This window comes from Nerophis ophidion, linkage group LG19 (assembly GCF_033978795.1).
Source record: "Nerophis ophidion isolate RoL-2023_Sa linkage group LG19, RoL_Noph_v1.0, whole genome shotgun sequence".
Lineage (NCBI taxonomy): Eukaryota > Metazoa > Chordata > Actinopteri > Syngnathiformes > Syngnathidae > Nerophis > Nerophis ophidion.
In genome coordinates, this window is record NC_084629.1 from 4,501,353 (window position 1) to 4,521,393 (window position 20,041).

The following is a 20,041-nucleotide window of genomic DNA, read 5'->3' on the forward strand; positions in this document are numbered from 1 at the left end:
TATTTTTTTTGAATTTTAATCATAATAATTTTGAAGAAATATTTCACAAATATATTCTTCGTCGAAAAAACTGAAGCTAAAATGAAGAACTAAATTAAAATGTATTTATTATTCTTTAGAATAAAATTAAAAAAAATACACAAACATTGATTTAAATTGTCAGGAAAGAAGAGGAAGGAATTTAAAAGGTAAAAAGAAACATAGTTCATCTTCAATTTCGACTCTTTAAAATTCTAAATTCAACCGAAAAAAATGAAAAGAAAAACAGGCTAATTCGAATCTTTTTGGAAAAAATTAAAAAAAATATTTATGGAACATCATGAGTAATTTTTCCTGATTAAGATTAATTTAAGAATTTTGATGACATGTTTTAAATAGGTTAAAATCCAATCTGCACTTTGTTAGAATATATAACAAATTGGACCAAGCTATATTTCTAACAAAGAAAAATCCTTATTTCTTCTAGATTTTCCAGAACAAAAATTTTAAAAGAAATTAAAAAGACTTTGAAATAAGATTTAAATTTGATTTTACAGACTTTCTAGATTTGCCAAAATCCTTTTTTTTATTTTAATCATAATAAGTTTGAAGAAATATTTCACAAATATTCTTCGTCGAAAAAAACAAAAGCTAAAATGAAGAATTAAATTAAAATGTATTTATTATTCTTTACAACAGAAAAAAAAAACTTGAACATTAAATTGTCAGGAAAGAAAAGGAAGGAATTTAAAAGGTAAAAAGGTATATGTGTTTAAAAATCCTAAAATCATTCTTAAGGTTGTATTTTTTCTCTAAAATTGTCTTTCTGAAAGTTATAAAAAGCAAAGTATAAAAATAAATGAATTTATTTAAACAAGTGAAGACCAAGTCTTTAAAATTTTTTCTTGGATTTTCAAATTCTATTTGAGTTTTGTCTCTCTTAGAATTAAAAATGTCCAGCAAAGCGACACCAGCTTGCTAGTAAATAAATAAAATTTAAAAAAATAGAGGCAGCTCACTGGTAAGTGCTGCTATTTGAGCTACTTTTAGAACAGGCCAGTCATCTGTTCCTTATGGCCACCGCGTTGGTGACCCCTTCTTTTAGTTGTTGCGTATTAGCATTAGCAAGGAGGCGCTCACTTCCTGTGGTAGCACGACGTCACTTCCTGTGCCAGCATGACGTCGGAGCATAAAAAGTGGGAGCTGACTGAGAGAAGATCACATTAAAAAACAAAAAAGAATACTTTGAGGACAAAAAGATGGTGCAACAAGGCAGCAAGAGTGACTTTAAAGACGGCCGTCTGCTCAAAGCCGGACATCCTCCTGCAGGTACTTTTTATTTTTCCTGCGCGTAAACTTTGTTTTGATTTGTTTCGTTCCCACCGTGTTTATGTGTGCTAGTTTAAAACCTCACCGAGCATCGCGCTCCTAATACTTCGTGCTGTCATGCGACGAAGTCGTGTTAAAAAAATATCAACAAGTTTTTTTTCTATTGTTTTTTACATTTTTCCCAACACAATGTTGCTCTGTAGTTCGCATCTGTTTAGCTGCCAAGTCAGCCTGCGTGCAAACACAACTTACGTAACAAAGTATACTCTCGCTCATTTGAACACATTCTATTAAAACTATCTTATACATTGTCTCCATCATCAGGATATTAAATATTTACTTTCATAAAAACACACACTTGTTGTTCTTGGGCCGTCATTTACATCATTTTTTTAATTATTAGCTTCCTATAACTAGCCTTTAAAGGCCTACTGAAATGAGATTTTCGTTTTTAAAAAGGTCCATTCTATGTGTCATACTTGATCATTTCGCCATATTTTTGCTGACAATATTTAGTAGAGAACGTCGACGATAAAGTCCGCAACTTTTGGTGCTGATTAAAAAAAAAGCCTTGCCTGTACCGGAAGTAGCAGACGATGTGCGCGTGACGTCACGAGTTGTGGAGCTCCTCACATCTGAACATTGTTTACAATCATGGCCACCAGCGGCGAGAGCGATTCGGACCGAGAAATTGACAATTTCCCCATTATTTTAAGCGAGGATGAAAGATTTGTGGATGAGGAAAGTGAGAGTGAAGGACTAGAAAAAAGTAAAAAAAAAGACTACAGTGGGAGTGATTCAGATGTTATTAGACACATCCATTTTCTACCGCTTATTCCCTTTCGGGGTCGCGGGGGGCGCTGGCGCCTATCTCAGCTACAATCGGCCGGAAGGCAGGGTACACCCTGGACAAGTCACCACCTAATCGCAGGGCCAACACAGATAGACAACATTCACACTCACATTCACACATCCATCCATCCATTTTCTACTGCTTATTCCCTTTTGGGGTCGCGGGGGGCGCTGGCGCCTATCTCAGCTACAATCGGGCGGAAGGCAGGGTACACCCTGGACAAGTCGCCACCTCATCGCAGGGCCAACACAGATAGACGGACAACATTCACACACTAGGGCCAATTTAGTGTTGCCAATCAACCTATCCCCAGGTGCATGTCTTTGGAAGTGGGAAGAAGACATTTGCTAGGATAATTCTGTAAATTCCCTTATCTGCTTATTGTGTTACTAGTGTTTTAGTGAGATTATATGGTGGTACCTGTACAACCTGAAGATCGGCCCCGCCCCTTTCTTCAGCACCAGTCGACGGGTGGTGGCGATGCCCATCTCTGCCCTTCGCAAGGGACCCTCTTCGAAACACCCATCCATCCATTTTCTACCGCTTATTCCCTTTTTTGGGGTCGCGGGGGGCGCTGGCGCCTATCTCAGCTACAATTGGGCGGAAGGCGGGGTACACCCTGGACAAGTCGCCACCTCATCGCAGGGCCAACACAGATAGACAGACAACATTCACACTCACATTCACACATTAGGGCCAATTTAGTGTTGTCAATCAACCTATCCCCAGGTGTACCGGAGTACCCGGAGGGAACCCACGCGTTCACGGGGAGAACATGCAAACTCCACACAGAAAGATCCCGAGCCTGGATTTGAACCCAGGACTGCAGGAACTTCGTATTGTGAGGCAGACGCACTAACCCCTTTGCTACCGTGAAACCTCCTCTTCGAAACACAATCTTTTGAAATGATCGCTGCATAATACACTGTACTTTGTGTGTGTGTGTGTGGTCGAATCCAACCGTGTTCGCTTGACCGCTCTGTTCCATAGTAAAGCTTCCCCGTCGTCTTTCGGGAATGTAAACAATGAAACACCGGCTGTGTTTGAGTTGCTAAAGACGGCCGCAATATACCGCTTCCCACCTACAGCTTTCTTCTTTGACGTCTCCATTATTCATTTAACAAATTGCAAATATTCAGCAACGCAGATGTCCATAATACTGTGGAATTATGCAATGAAAACGGACAACTTATAGCTGGGATCAGGGCTGGAACAACATGTCCTGTACAATGCGTGACGTCACACGCACGAGTCATCACACCGCGACGTTTCAGCAGGATACTTCTGCGCGAAATTTAAAATTGCAATTTAGTAAACTAAAAAGGCCGTATTGGCATGTGTTGCAATGTTGATATTTCATCATTGATATATAAACTATCAGACTGCGTGGTGGGTAGTAGTGGCTTTCAGTAGGCCTTTTATTGTCCATCCATCCATTTTCTCCCGCTTGTCCCTTTCGAGTCTTATTTGTAAAGTGGCATACATTTCAAAAGTATAAATATCAATCCAAAAAACAGTTAAAGTACCAATGATTGTCACACACACAAAAGGTGTGGCAAAATTATTCTCTGCATTTGACCCTGGGAGGGGAGCAGTGAGCAGCAGCAGTGGCCGTGCCCGGGAATCATTTTTGGTGATTTAACCCCCAATTCCAACCCTTGATGCTAAGTGCCAAGGAGGGAGATAATGGGTCTCAATTTTTCATAGTCTTTGGTATGACTCGGGGGTTTTAACTCCCAACCTACCGATATCAAGGCGGACACTTTAACCACTTGGTTACTAGGCCACTGAGTATCAATAATCTGTTCATTTTCTACCGCTTGTCCCTCTTGGGGTCGCAGTGGGTGCTGGAGCTTATCTCAGCTGCAATCAGGCGGAAGGCGGCGTACACCCTGGACAAGTCGCCACCTCCTCGCAGGGCCAGCACAGATAGACAGACAACATTCCCACTCACATTCACACACTAGGGCAATCAAAGTTTACTTATATAGCCCTAAATCACGAGTGTCTCAAAGGGCTGCCGAAGCCACATCAGGGCAAGGAAAAACTCAATCCCAATGGGATACAATGAGAAACCTTGGAGGAAACCGCAGATGTGGGACCCCCTCACTATTAGCAGATCTTGTTTATAGTGAGAGACGGCAGATCAACTGTCCCCCCCTGGGTGACTGTTGCAATGGACGTTGAGTGTATCTAGTTTATATTGAGAGACTTCAGATAAACTGTCCCCCCCCTGGGCGACCTGTGCAGTGGACGTGGAGTGAATTTAGGGAATAGTGAGAGACGGCAGATCAACCACCCCCTCTGGGCGACCTGTGCAGTGGACGTGGAGTGGATCTAGGGAATAGTGGGAGACGGCAGATCAACCACCCCCTCTGGGCGACCTGTGCAGTGGACGTGGAGTGGATCTAGGGAATAGTGAGAGACGGCAGATCACCTACCCCCTCTGGGCGACCTGTGCAATGGACATGGAGTGGATCTATTTTTTTATTTTTTACAGTCAGAGCAGGAAAAGAGACGGCAGATCAACTGGTCTAAAAGAGGGGTCTATTTAAAGGCTAGAGTATACACATTAGTTTTAAGATGGGACTTAAATGCTTCTACTGAGGTAGAATCTCTAACTGCTCCAGAGTACTGGAGCCCGAATAGAAAACGCTCTATAGCCCGCAGACTTTTTTTGGGGGGGGGGGGGCTCTGGGAATCACTAATAAGCCGGATTTCTTTGAACACAGATTTCTTGCATTAAGGACAAATATAACTTGTCTTTAAAACAAAATAATTATGTTGACTTTTTTTTTTTTAAGCAGAGCTTAAACTTTATATAGACACTTACCTTATAGAAAAAAATATTGGGCATACATTTAAAAAATGCTATATATATATATGTATAATTTATTTTATTTTTTTAATAAATGCCTTTTTTAAACTCCCTGTAAGGAAGAAAAATGTGTAGAGCTGAATTGCATTTTTTTTTTCCTAATACAGTTCGAGATGCTACCTCAGTAGAAGCATTTAAGTCTCATCTTAAAACTCATCTGTATACTCTAGCCTTTAAATAGACCTCCTTTTTAGACCAGTTGATCTGCCGCTTCTTTTCTTTCTCCTATGTCCCCCCCTCCCTTGTGGAGGGGGTCCGGTCCGATGACCATGGATGAAGTACTGACTGTCCAGAGTCGAGACCCAGGATGGACCGCTCGCCTGTATCGGTTGGGGACATCTCTACGCTGCTGATCCGCTTGAGATGGTTTCCTGTGGACGGGACTCTCGCGGCTGTCTTGGAGCCACTATGGATTGAACTTTCACAGTATCATGTTAGACCCGCTCGACATCCATTGCTTTCGGTCCCCTAGAGGGAGGGGGGGTTGCCCACATCTGAGGTCCTCTCCAAGGTTTCTCATAGTCATCATTGTCACTGGCGTCCCACTGGATGTGAATTCTCCCTGCCCACTGGGTGTGAGTTTTCCTTGCCCTTTTGTGGGTTCTTCCGAGGATGTTGTAGTCATAATGATTTGTGCAGTCCTTTGAGACATTTGTGATTTGGGGCTATATAAATAAACATTGATTGATTGATTGATTGAATACCAAATGACGACAAAAATGTAAACAGCTTTGTGTGAGCTGATTCATAATGTTTAACTTCCTGTGTATGATATTTAAATATCATATACACCGTGACCGTAAGTCTTGCTGAAGTGAAAAGCATACTTCCTTTTTTTTTTTTTTTTTGATTTGTCTTTTAAGGTCAGCAGGTGCAACTCCATAACCTGCCATTTTTTTTTTTAAGAACTTTTTTTTAAATGTCTGTGTGTGTTTTCAGTGAAAGCTGGAGGTAAACGTGTGGCCAAGAAAAGCTTGGAGGAGGCCAGCACTCACGGGACTCCAGAGAAACCCACAAGGAGGTCTGATAAATCCAGGTAAGGTTTCTAATCTGTGAAATGTATGGAATGCAAAAAAATGCTATACCCTTACAATCTCGTGAGATATAATGCAGTTGCTGTACCATCCCTATTTAAAGTATGTATTACACTAAATATAGGCAAGGAGCTAAAGGTTGTGGTTGCAATAAATTTGTTTTGCCATTTTTAAATAGTAACCTGTGCAGTGTGCCACTAGATCCAGCAGAGGGCACTGCAGTTTGTCAGTTGGCTCCCACTTGGTTTTTCCTCACAATAGGGAAATTATGTGATTCCAATGCATATTCAAATAGTTCACAAAAAGAAGGTAAACCTGTGAAAATGAGGGAACCATTTTAAAAAAACACATTTCTATAAAAGAGCACAGAGCTGATTCAACAAGCTGCTACTTCAATGGTGCCATTTTCTACATAAAGCAACACAAGTAAACCACAACGAAAAGCCAAAAATGAGCGATAAATAATACATTTTGTGCACATTTTTTTGCACATTCATCTTCTTCCGCTTATCCGAGGCCGGGTCGCGGGGTCAGCAGCATAAGCAAGGAAGTTCAGACTTCCCTCTCCCCAGCCACTTCATCCCGAGGCGTTCCCCGGGTAGCCGGGAGACATAGTCTTCCCAACGTGTCCTGGGTCTTCCCCGTGGCCTCTTACCGGTTGGACGTGCCCTAAACACATCCCTAGGGAGGCGTTCAGGTGGCATCCTGACCAGATGCCCGAAACCACCTCATCTGGCTCCTCTCGATGTGGAGGAGCCGCAGCTTTACTTTGAGTTCCTCCCGGATGGCAGAGCTTCTCACCCTATCTCTAAGGGAGAGCCAGGAAACTCATTTGGGCCGCTTGTACCCGTGATCTTATCCTTCCGGTCATGACCCAAAGCTCATGACCATAGGTGAGGATGGGAACGTAGATCGACCGGTAAATTGAGAGCTTTGCCTTCCGGCTCAGCTCCTTCTTCACCACAACGGATCGGTACAACGTCCGCATTACTGAAGACGCCGCACCGATCCGCCTGTCGATCTCATGATCCACTCTTCCCTCACTCGTGAACAAGACTCCTAGGTACTTGAACTCCTCCACTTGGGGCAGGTTCTCCTCCCCAACCCGGAGATGGCACTCCCCCCTTTTCCGGGGGAGAACCATGGACTCAGACTTGGAGGTGCTAATTCCCATTCCAGTGGCTTCACACTTTGCTGCGAACCGATCCAGTGAGAGCTGAAGCCATCAGGACCACATCATCTGCAAAAAGCAGAGACTTAATCCCGCGACCACCAAACAGGAACCCCTCAACGCCTTGACTGCGCCTAGAAATTCTGTCCATAAAAGTTATGAACAGAATCGGTGACAAAGGACAGCCTTGGCGGAGTCCAACCCTCACTGGAAATGTGTCCGACTTACTGCCGGCAATGCGGACCAATCTCTGGCACTGATCATACAGGTAGCGGACCGCCACAATAAGACAGTCCGATACCCCATACTCTCTGAGCACTCCCCACAGGACTTCCCGAGGGACACGGTCCAATGCCTTCTCCAAGTCCACAACGCACATGTAGACTGGTTGGGCAAACTCCCATGCACCCTCAAGAACCCTGCCGAGAGTATAGAGCTGGTGCCATTTCTACATAAAGCAACAGAAGTAAACCACAACAGAAAGCCCAAAATGAGCAATAAATAATACATTTTGTGCACATTAAAAAGCCCCATCCAGCCATCTTCTTCCGCTTATCCGAGGTCGGGTCGCGGGGGCAGCAGCCTAAGCAGGGAAGCCCAGACTTCCCTCTCCTCAGCCACTTCATCCAGCTCCTCCCGGGGGATCCCGAGGCGTTCCCAGGGTAGCCGGGAGAGATAGTCTTCCCCGTGGCCTCTTACCGGACGGACGTGTCCAGAACACCTCCGTAGGGAGGGGTTCGGGTGGTATCCTAACCAGATGCCCGAACCACCTCATCTGGCTCCTCTCCATGTGGAGGAGCAGCGGCTTTACTTTGAACTCCTCTCGGATGGCAGAGCTTCTCACCCTATCTCTAAGGGAGAGACCCGCCACCCGGCGGAGGAAACTCATTTCAACCGCTTGTACCCGTGATCTTGTCCTTTGGGTCATAACCCAAAGCTCATGACCATAGGTGAGGGTGGGAACGTAGATCGACCAGTAAATTGAGAGCTTTGCCTTCCGGCTCAGCTCCTTCTTCACCACAACAGATCGATACAGATCTACTCCCCAACCCGGAGATGGCACTCCACCCTTTCCCGGACGAGAACCATGGACTCTTGACTCGGAGGTGCTGATTCCCATCCCAGTCGCCTCACACTTTGCGGCGAACCGATCAGTGAGAGCTGAAGATCCCGGCCAGATGGAGCCATCAGGACCACATCATCTGCAAAAAGCAGAGACCTAATCCTGCGGTTACCAAACCGGAACCCCTCAACGCCTTGACTGCGCCTAGAAATTCTGTCCATAAAAGTTATGAACAGAATCGGTGACAAAGGGCAGCCTTGGCGGAGTCCAACCCTCACTGGTAACGGGTCTGACATACTGACCCGGACCAAGCTCCATGCTTAGAAAAACAACAACAAAAAACGCCTCTGAAGTTCTCCACGTTATTGTCTGCTAGGGTTGATTTTTTTAATTTAAATTGAATAATAATAATTGGCAGCATGGTCAGAAACAAGAAAAAGCTCAATAAAGTGAACAAGAGCACCAACGCCGTCCTAGGCCACCCACTAGCCGAAATGTCCAATACATGCTCATCCGGCCAGGACTTTGTCAATCATCCATCCTCTCCTGACCACCGATGGCCAACACAAACTTCCACCCTCTCCCCTGATGTTCAACACCAGCTCCATAATCCTGTCTCTTTCTCCACATCTCCACTGGAACCTCTGGTCTCTACATGCAGACTCCGGTGTGAGAGAGAGCCAGCGACTGGTCTCTGGCACAAACAACCGAGCCATGGCCAAAAGACCACCCCAAGACAGAGCCATAAATCCACCAAAAAGCAGTGAAGAAGTCTTAAAAGTACCACCCCTCTTTGGGCTATCCCCTAGGGGCCCGGAAAGGCAGAAATGCATGAAAACACCGGAAACCTCAAAGCAAGAACACGTAAGAGCACAGCTCCTGCAACCAGGGGGAAAAAACCCCAAAAACTGCAACCACTTATGGGACAGGAGAAGAACAGTATGGCTGCCATAATTCATGACTTATCAACAAACTCGGGTCAAGGGTTGATAATAGTGATGCACAGATTTGCTGGGGGGGGGGGAGCACAATCAATCAATCAATCATTGTTTACTTATATAGCCCTAAATCACTAGTGTCTCAAAGGGCTGCACAAACCACTGCGACATCCTCGGTAGGCCCACATAAGGGCAAGGAAAACTCACACCCAGTGGGACGTCGGTGACAATGATGACTATGAGAACATGATACTGTGAAAGTTCAATCCATAATGGATCCAACACAGTCGCGAGAGTCCAGTCCAAAGCGGATCCAACACAGCAGCGAGAGTCCCGTTCACAGCGGAGCCAGCAGGAAACCATCCCAAGAGGAGGCTGATCAGCAGCGCAGAGATGTCCCCAGCCGATACACAGGCGAGCAGTACATGGCCACCGGATCGGACCGGACTCCCTCCACAAAGGAGAGTGGGACATAGAAGAAAAAGAAAAGAAACGGCAGATCAACTGGTCTGAAAAGGGAGTCTATTTAAAGGCTAGGGTATACAGATGAGTTTTAAGGTGAGACTTAAATGCTTCTACTGAGGTGGCATCTCGAACTGTTACCGGGAGGGCATTCCAGAGTACTGGAGCCCGAAATGGAAAAGCTCTACAGCCCGCAGACTTTTTTTGGGCTTTAGGAATCACTAATAAGCCGGAGTCCTTTGAACGCAGATTTCTTGCCGGGACATATGGTACAATACAATCGGCAAGATAGGATGGAGCTAGACCGTGTAGTATTTTATACGTAAGTAGTAAAACCTTAAAGTCACATCTTAAGTGCACAGGAAGCCAGTGCAGGTGAGCCAGTATAGGTATATATGTATGTATATATGTATATAAAGGTATATACAGTACAGGCGTAATGTGATCAAACTTTCTTGTTCTTGTCAAAAGTCTAGCAGCCGCATTTTGTACCAACTGTAATCTTTTAATGCTAGACATGGGGAGACCCGAAAATAATACGTTACAATCTCCCGTCCAAAGGCAAAACCCAGTAACTCAATTTGGGTCAAAACTGAGCTGATAATAATTTTGGAGTTCCTAGGTGATATGCTTTACATTAGTGTATGCGATTATTGTCATTTGTTCCGTAAGTAAGCTGTTACGCGCATGGCAGGACCTAGCAACTACCACCTAACCGCGTGGATACAACAGAAAAACCTAGTATCTCAAGGGACCAATCGGAGCTTCTTTGTCAGTCGCCTTATTGTCTTTAATGAGACATTTGCACGAATGGGGGCCGACGGTCAACGTGATTATGTGATATTATGGCACGAGGGGACATTTGGAAGATTTGCCCAGGACGTTGCAAGCACCTTCATTAAATGTATTGTTCTTGATTCTTCCCCTTGCATACTCTTTTGGGCAGATAACTGTGGAGGTCAAAATAAAAACTGGACGCTGTACACGGCTCTCGCCCAATGCGCAAACGCAGAATGGGGCCCACCCGAGATTGTGATAAAATATCTGGAGAAAGGGCACACGTTCATGAGAGCAGATTCAATCCATGGCTCAGTCGGCAAGAAAATGAAAGCTCAAGAAAACATCTATACGTTTGAGGACTTTGTAGATCTTTGTAAGACAGCATCAAGATAGATTGGTTTTCCTTTGTTTTCGCCAAATCAGCTAGAAGCGAGTTACTAGGTTTTGCCTTTGGACGGGACCAATTATTTCATCTGCTCATGGGCTACAAAAGTAAACATGAGTTAAAAAAAGAAACAGGTATTAACAGCTTTTGGACTTCTGACATAGCTTTTGTCAGTAGCTGCATTTGACTTCTGAAGACCTTATCTAGCTCTACATGCACTTCTCAGCTGAAACTCATGCATGTTATAATGGCCGCATCAGCAATTTTATTGCTGACCAACATTAGTTGTTTTTTTTAAAGGCCGCCCAAGTAGTCTAGTCAGCAAACATCAACACAGTTCATGTGAAAGTTGTGTCTCATGTTGTAAACTGTGTTAATAAATACATGCATGTTGGGTTTGTGTTGCTATGGCGCCATCATTTGAAAGCATTACTGCCTAGTTCGGGGGTCAGCAACTAAAATAAAGCTACTAATACCGCAACTAACATAAAGCTACTAATACCGCAACTAACATAAAGCTACTAATACCGCAACTAACATAAAGCTACTAATACCGCAACTAACATAAAGCTACTAATACCGCAACTAACATAAAGCTACTAATACCGCAACTAACATAAAGCTACTAATACCGCAACTAACATAAAGCTACCAATACCGCAACTAACATAAAGCTACTAATACCGCAACTAACATAAAGCTACTAATACCGCAACTAACATAAAGCTACTAATACCGCAACTAACATAAAGCTACTAATACCGCAACTAACATAAAGCTACTAATACCGCAACTAACATAAAGCTACTAATACCGCAACTAACATAAAGCTACCAATACCGCAACTAACATAAAGCTACTAATACCGCAACTAACATAAAGCTACTAATACCGCAACTAACATAAAGCTACTAATACCGCAACTAACATAAAGCTACTAATACCGCAACTAACATAAAGCTACTAATACCGCAACTAACATAAAGCTACTAATACCGCAACTAACATAAAGCTACTAATACCGCAACTAACATAAAGCTACTAATACCGCAACTAACATAAAGCTACTAATACCGCAACTAACATAAAGCTACTAATACCGCAACTAACATAAAGCTACTAATACCGCAACTAACATAAAGCTACTAATACCGCAACTAACATAAAGCTACCAATACCGCAACTAACATAAAGCTACTAATACCGCAACTAACATAAAGCTACCAATACCGCAACTAACATAAAGCTACTAATACCGCAACTAACATAAAGCTACTAATACCGCAACTAACATAAAGCTACTAATACCGCAACTAACATAAAGCTACTAATACCGCAACTGACATAAAGCTACTGATCGGTTGCTTTAGTGCGGCTCCCTGGAGCGTTTTTTTAGAAATGGATTGAAAATGGAAAAAATATGGGGGGGGGAAAATACAAACAAACGCAACAGTTTGTTTACATATAAAATCTTCCTCTCCTTTTTTGTCCACTGTGAGTTGTGTGGTCCTCTGTTGTCCTCTGTGTGGTTTTTTTTTTATACGTTTTGATTTCTATTTTACAGTTTTAATTGCTTTTACGCTTTAACATTGTTTTTAATCATATTTATTTTTATATTGGTTTTATATTTATTTATTTGTTGTTTTTATTCAGTCATTGGTGGAGTATAATATTGTTTTTAACATGGCTGTGCAGCACTTTGGAAACATTATTGTTGTGTAAAAGTGCTATATAAATAAAGTGGATTGGATTGGATGTATCCCCCAATTCCAACCCTTTGATGCTGAGTCCCAAGCAATCAATCAATCAATCAATCAATGTTTATTTATATAGCCCCAAATCACAAATGTCTCAAAGGACTGCACAAATCATTACGACTACAACATCCTCGGAAGAACCCACAAAAGGGCAAGGAAAACTCACACCCAGCGGGCAGGGAGAATTCACATCCAGTGGGACGCCAGTGACAATGCTGACTATGAGAAACCTTGGAGAGGACCTCAGATGTGAGCAACCCCCCCCCCTCTAGGGGACCGAAAGCAATGGATGTCGAGCGGGTCTAACATGATACTGTGAAAGTTCAATCCATAGTGGCTCCAACACAGCCGCGAGAGTTCAGTTCAAAGCGGATCCAAGACAGCAGCGAGAGTCCCGTCCACAGGAGACCATCTCAAGCGGAGGCGGATAAGCAGCGTAGAGATGTCCCCAACCGATACAGGCGAGCGGTCCATCCTGGGTCCCGACGAGCGGTCCATCCTGGGTCTCGACTCTGGACAGCCAGTACTTCATCCATGGTTATCGGACCGGACCCCCTCCACAAGGGAGGGGGGGACATAGGAGAAAGAAAAGAAGCGGCAGATCAACTGGTCTAAAAAGGAGGTCTATTTAAAGGCTAGAGTATACAGATGAGTTTTAAGGTGAGACTTAAATGCTTCTACTGAGGTAGCATCTCGAACTGTTACCGGGAGGGCATTCCAGAGTACTGGAGCCCGAACGGAAAACGCTCTATAGCCCGCAGACTAATCACTAATAAGCCGGAGTCTTTTGAACGCAGATTTCTTGCCGGGACATATGGTACAATACAATCGGCAAGATAGGATGGAGCTAGACCGTGTAGTATTTTATACGTAAGTAGTAAAACCTTAAAGTCACATCTTAAGTGCACAGGAAGCCAGTGCAGGTGAGCCAGTACAGGCGTAATGTGATCAAACTTTCTTGTTCTTGTCAAAAGTCTAGCAGCCGCATTTTGTACCAACTGTAATCTTTTAATGCTAGACATGGGGAGACCCGAAAATAATACGTTACAGTAATCGAGACGAGACGTAACAAACGCATGGATAATGATCTCGGCGTCTTTAGTGGACAAAATGGAGCGAATTTTAGCGATATTACGGTGATGAAAGAAGGCCGTTTCAGTAACGCTTTTAATGTGTGCCTCAAAGGAGAAAGTTGGGTCGAAAATAATACCCAGATTTTTTACCGAGTCACCTTGTTTTATTATTTGGTTGTCAAATGTTAAAGTTGTATTATTAAATAGAGGTCGGTGTCTAGCAGGACCGATAATCAGCATTTCCGTTTTTTTGGCGTTAAGTTGCAAAAAGTTAGCGGGCATCCATTGTTTAATTTCATTAAGACACGCTTCCAACTGACTACAGATACTTGCCGTATCCGCCGTATATACAGTCGTATCTGTGTTACTATAACCCAGTTGTAGCTGGGAGGTAAAGGGTCCCATGTTTATAGTCTTTGGTATGACTCGGCCAGGGTTTGAACTCATGACCTACTGATCTCAGAGCGGACCCTAACCACAAGGGCACTGAGCGGGTCACACACTGTTTGAATATAAAAATAAAACACTGTACTTTAATTAGTTTTTTTTGGGTTTTTTTTGGTATACCACAGTTGGAGATCACTGATAATTAGGGATGCACCGATTAATCGGTAACCGAATATATTCGGCCGAATATGGCAAAAAAAAGCCACATTCGGCCTTCGGTGGAATGAGTTAAAAACAAGGCCGAATAGTGGCGTGTGACGCAATTTTTTGACGCGGTGACGTTGGGATATGTTGTGTACCTGTATAAGTGTATGAGGTTACAAGCACACACTTAATTGAGATTTACTTAAGCCTTCTGTTTACATTATTAGCATATCTACTGTGGCTAAGTAGACTTTTGCCAAAAGGACAATAATTCATTTGTTGTGGGTTTATCCACATTCAATCAATCAATCAATGTTTACTAAATCACTAGTGTCTCAAAGGGCTGCACAAACCACTACGACATCCTCTGTAGGCCCACATAAGGGCAAGGAAAACTCACACCCAGTGGGACATCGGTGACAATAATGACTATGAGAACCTTGGAGAGGAGGAAAGCAATGGATGTCGAGCGGGTCTAACATGATACTGTGAAAGTTCAACCCATAATGGATCCAACACAGTCGCGAGAGTTCAGTCCAAAGCGGATCCAACACAGCAGCGAGAGTCCCGTTCACAGCAGAGCCAGCAGGAAACCATCCCAAGCGGAGGCGGATCAGCAGCGCAGAGATGTCCCCAGCCGATACACAGGCAAGCAGTACATGGCCACCGGATCGGACCGGACCCCTTCCACAAGGGAGAGTGGGACATAGAAGAAAAAGAAAAGAAACGGCAGATCAACTGGTCTAAAAAGGGAGTCTATTTAAAGGCTAGAGTATACAAATGAGTTTTAAGGTGAGACTTAAATGCTTCTACTGAGGTGGCATCTCGAACTGTTACCGGAATGCATGTTTTGTTTGAAGGCCTAACGTAAATGAAAAACTGCTTTTTTTGAAAAGCAAAGACTACTGGAATATTAAAAAAATGTCTGTATTCAATAAAAAACTACTTTATTTGAAAAACATGTCTAAATATTTATTCTAGGCTATTTATGCAATATTAAAAAAATTGTGAAAAACTGCATTCATTATCCGGCATTCGGCCTTCGGCCAAGCGCTTAAATTTTATTCGGCTTCGGCCACAAATTTTCATTTCGGTGCATCCCTACTGATAATTACTATAAAGGTGAGATTGATTTGTTATTGATCCCCCCCCCCCGCCTCAGGCCTGGGTCCAGTGTGAACAGGATGCAACAAGTCGGTCTCCTTCTGTCTGGACCTCTCGACAAGGTAAACACCATTTTTTTTTTTTCTTCTTGTTTGTATAACCTAAGCGGAACGTTTTTCTTTAGCATTTTTAAAATTGTTTCCAGTTGAGCCACGACTTCCCAGAGACGCCAGCGAGCGTGAGACACGGCAAACTGCGGCCCGCTGCGGAGAAGCTTCACTCTCCTCGGACCTTCATAATCCAGCAGCCCAGGAAGTACTAGAGGATGGAGTCCACGTTTAACGATGCATGACAGAGATCTCGGGCTTGTAGATAAGCTGCTTTCTTCTTCATCTGGTTACACTTTAGAGGATACTAATCATGTTCCCTGTAGCATAGTGACCTAACGTGTTTACCCCGTCTAAAATTAGCCTTCTTTTTGATCTGTAATGTGAATATCCTCCATTTCCTTCATTGAAAAACATCTTTGTACGGCTTGGCACTTCATACAATAAATAAAACAATTGTATAACATATGCAATATCACTCAATGACCACTGGGTGGCGAAAAATGGTTTCAATTAAGACAGGGGTCAGCAAAATGTTGAAAGACCAAAAATACAAAAAATTGAAAGCCATATTACATACTGATAGTGTGTCATGAGATATAAATTGAATTAAGAGGACTTAAAGGAAAACAAATGAGCTCAAATATAGCTACAAATATGTAGCAATATGTACATATAGCTAGCCTAAATAGCATGTTAGCATCGATTAGCTTGCAGTCATTCAGGGACCAAATATGCCTGATTAGAATTCCACACAAGACAATAACATCAACAAAACTCACCTTAGTGCATTCACGCACAACGTTAAAAGTTCGGTGGACAAAATGAGACAGAAAAAGAAGTGGCATAAAACACGTCCTAGAGAGTCGGAGAAAGTTGTACATGTAAACCAGGGGTGCCCACACTTTTTCTGCAGGCGAGCTACTTTTCAATGGACCAACTCGAGGGGATCTACCTCATTTATATATATCATTTATATCTATTTATTTATGAAAGAGACATTTTTGTAAACAAGTTAAATGTGTTTAATGATAATACAAGCATGTGTAACACATATAGATGTCTTTCTTTCACAAAGACAAGAATATAAGTTGGTGTATTACCTGATTCTGATGACTTGCATTGATTGGAATCAGACAGTAATGATGATAACGCCCACATTTTCAAATGGAGGAGAAAAAAAAGTTGCCCTTTCTGTACAATACCACATGAAAGTGGTTGGTTTTTGGCATCTAATTCATCCAGCTTCCATACACTTTACAAGAAAAACATTGGCGGCAAATTCCGTAGCTTGCTTGATTGACATTCACGGCACCCGAGGGTCTTGTGAGATGACGCTGGCTGCTGCCAGTTCATTATTATGAAAAAATGACAGAGAGGAAGGCGAGAAACACTTTTTATTTCAACAGACTTTTGCGCCGTCCCTTCCGTCAAAACTCTAAAGGCCGACTGCACATTTTCTATCTTCACAATAAAAGCTCTGCTTCATGCTGCCTGCGCTAACAAAATAAGAGTCTCGGAAAGCTGGCGTGCACAAGTGATGTGCACGCCAGCTTTCTGAGGGATCGCTTGTGCACGCCAGTTTTCCGAGACTCTGTATTTAGTTAGCGCAGGCAGCATGAAGCAGGGCTTTTATTGTGAAGATAGGAAATGTGCAGTCGGCCTTTAGAGTTTTGACGGAAGGTACAGCGCGAGAGTCTGTTGAAATAAAAAGTGTTTCTCGCCTTCCTCTCGGTCATATTTTCATAATAATGATCTTGCAGCAGCCAGCGTCATCTCATAAGACCCTCCGGTACCGTGAATGTCATTTAAGTGACGTCTTGGTGAAGATTGATGATCACTAATTTTTAGGTCTATTTTTTTTTAAAAGCCTGGCTGGAGATCGACTGACACACCCCCGCGGTCGACTGGTAGCTCGCGATCGATGTAATGGGCACCCCTGATGTAAACAAATCATGGTGAGTTCAAGGACCTCCAAAATTAGTAGGACGAAATGGCGCTCGCCCAATACTCGAAACAGTGAAGCATGTTTAATATAAACACTGTGCTTTATAACAATTAGAGAGGTTTGTGTCATGTTTGTCCTCCTGCAGAAACCATATTTAAACAAAAAATGTATTTTTTTTCCTTCATTTTTTTCCATTTTTAACAAAAAATTTAAAAAGCTCCAGAGAGCCACTAGGGCGGCGCTAAAGAGCCTGAATTAGAACAATGCGCTATCAGTTTACAAATGACACCATCAGTAATAAATTAAGGTTGATTTAACATGTTTTGTAATAGTACCACACATGTTCATGCAGTTCACCAAAATATACAAACTGCATTGTCACTTGAGGAGTCAAAATAGGTGTGGGTTGTAACGTGCTACTTTTACGTTGACTTGTTGGATTAATTTTACTTGTCGGATTAGTTTTAATGCTACGTCTACTTTTACTTAAAAGTTAAAGTACCGCTAGTAGTCACACACGCGCACTAGGTGTGGTGAAATTAACCTCTGCATTTGACCCAAACTCTTGTTCCAACCCCCTGGGAGGTGAGGGGAGCAGTGAGCAGCAGCGGTGGCCGCGCTCATGGATCATTTTTAGTGCTTTAACCCTGAGTCCCAAGCAGGGAGGTAATTTCTCCCATTTTTATGGTCTTTTGTATGACTCGGCCGGGGTTTGAACTCACGACCGACCGATCTCAGGGCGAACGCTCTCACTACAAGGTCATTCTTGATTAGTTACTTCGTATTTAGGGACCAAATGTCCCTTCGGGACTGAGGACGTTATTGTATTTCTAAGGTTTTATTATTATTATTATACCGCTGCCTCTTTGAGCTATAATTTGACCAGCTAAACATGCTTCAAAACTCACCGAATTTAACACACACATCAGGACTGGTGAAAATTGCAATATAATCAAAAAACAAAACCTCAAAATTACGTTCTAGCGCCCCCTAAGAAAAAAACACAGACACAACTGCTTGTAACTTACATTAGGAATGTCGTAGAGACATGAAACAAAAACTTCTATGTAGGTCTGACTCAAAACCAGATTTCATAAACTGACCTTCAGCAAAAATCAACAGGAAGTTGGCAAAAACCCCTTCAAAACAAAAGTCTCCAAAAAATGTCATTTTTGCCTCTGAGCTGTAATTTGACCCCCTTAAAATGCTTCAAAACTCACCAAACAGAACACACACATCAGTACTGGCAAAAATTGTGATCTAATAAAAAACAAACAAACCCCAAAACTCAGACTTGCGCTCTAGCGCCCCCTAGGAATAAAACACCGACAAAACTGCTCCTAGGAAGAAAACACAGACAAAGCTGCTTGTAACTTACGGTAGGAATGTCGCAGGGAACTGAAACAAAAACATCTATGTAGGTCTCACTTAGACCTACATTTCATTCATTTACATCCTTCAGCAAAAATCAACAGGAAGTTGGCAAAAAAGCCTTCAAAACAAAAGTTTACTAAAAATGTCATTTTTGCCTCTTTGAGCTGTAATTTGACCCCCTTAAAATGCTTCAAAACTCACCAAACTGAACACACACATCAGGACTGGCAAAAATTGTGATTTAATAAAAAACAAACAAACCCCAAAACTCAGACTTGCGCTCTAGCGCCCCCTAGGAATAAAACACAGACAAAACTGCTCCTAGGAAGAAAACACAGACAAAGCTGCTCGTAACTTACGGTGGGAATGTTGTAGAGACATGAAACAGAAAACTTCTATGTAGGTCTCACTCAGACCTACATTTCATTCATTTACATCCTTCAGCAAAAGTCAACAGGAAGTTGGCAAAAACCCCTTCAAAACAAAATGTTCCTAAAAATTTCATTTTTGCCTCTTTGAGCTGTAATTTCACCCCCTTAAAATGCTTCAAAACTCACCAAACTGAACACACACATCAGGACTGGCAAAAATTGTGATCTAATAAAAAACAAACAAACCCCAAAACGCAGACTTGCGCTCTAGCGCCCCCTAGGAATAAAACAGACAAAACTGCTCCTAGGAAGAAAACACAGACAAAGCTGCTCGTAACTTACGGTGGGAATGTTGTAGAGACATGAAACAAAAAACTTCTATGTAGGTCTCACTTAGACCTACATTTCATTCATTTACATCCTTCAGCAAAAATCAACAGGAAGTTGGCAAAAAACCCTTCAAAACAAAAGTCTCCAAAAAATGTCATTTTTGCCTCTGAGCTGTAATTTCACCCCCTTAAAATGCTTCAAAACTCACCAAACTGAACACACACATCAGGACTGGCAAAAATTGTGATTTAATAAAAAAAAAACATACCCCAAAACTCAGACTTGCGCTTTAGCGCCCCCTAGGAATAAAACACAGACAAAACTGCTCCTAGGAAGAAAACACAGACAAAGCTGCTCGTAACTTACGGTAGAAATGTCGTAGAGACATCAAACAAAAACCTTTATGTAGGTCTCACTTAGACCTACAGTTCATTAATTTACATCTTTCAGCAAAAATCAACAGGAAGTTGGCAATCACCCCTTCAAAACAAAGTTTTGTAAAAACCTGTCACCT

At 42.6% G+C, this 20,041-nt stretch overlaps 1 protein-coding gene across 1 annotated transcript; it reads left to right on the forward strand.

Annotated features, from left to right (window-relative positions):
• Window positions 1-1,128: 1,128 nt before the first annotated feature.
• Window positions 1,129-15,972, forward strand: LOC133537890 (death-associated protein-like 1 homolog). Its single transcript, XM_061879021.1, has 4 exons — window positions 1,129-1,308; window positions 5,979-6,075; window positions 15,456-15,519; window positions 15,603-15,972. The coding sequence occupies exons 1-4, from the start codon at window positions 1,239-1,241 to the stop codon at window positions 15,717-15,719; spliced, it is 348 nt and encodes a 115-aa protein (XP_061735005.1). The 5' UTR covers window positions 1,129-1,238; the 3' UTR covers window positions 15,720-15,972.
• The last annotated feature ends 4,069 nt before the right edge of the window (window positions 15,973-20,041 follow it).

Excerpts from the sequence above, each read along its gene's own strand:
- LOC133537890 (XM_061879021.1), top strand. The coding sequence starts at position 1,239 with ATGGTGCAACAAGGCAGCAAGAGTGACTTTAAAGACGGCCGTCTGCTC. Across the intron at positions 1,309-5,978 it reads AGCCGGACATCCTCCTGCAG|TGAAAGCTGGAGGTAAACGT; the intron begins GTACTTTTTATT and ends GTGTGTTTTCAG. Across the intron at positions 6,076-15,455 it reads AGGAGGTCTGATAAATCCAG|GCCTGGGTCCAGTGTGAACA; the intron begins GTAAGGTTTCTA and ends CCCCCGCCTCAG.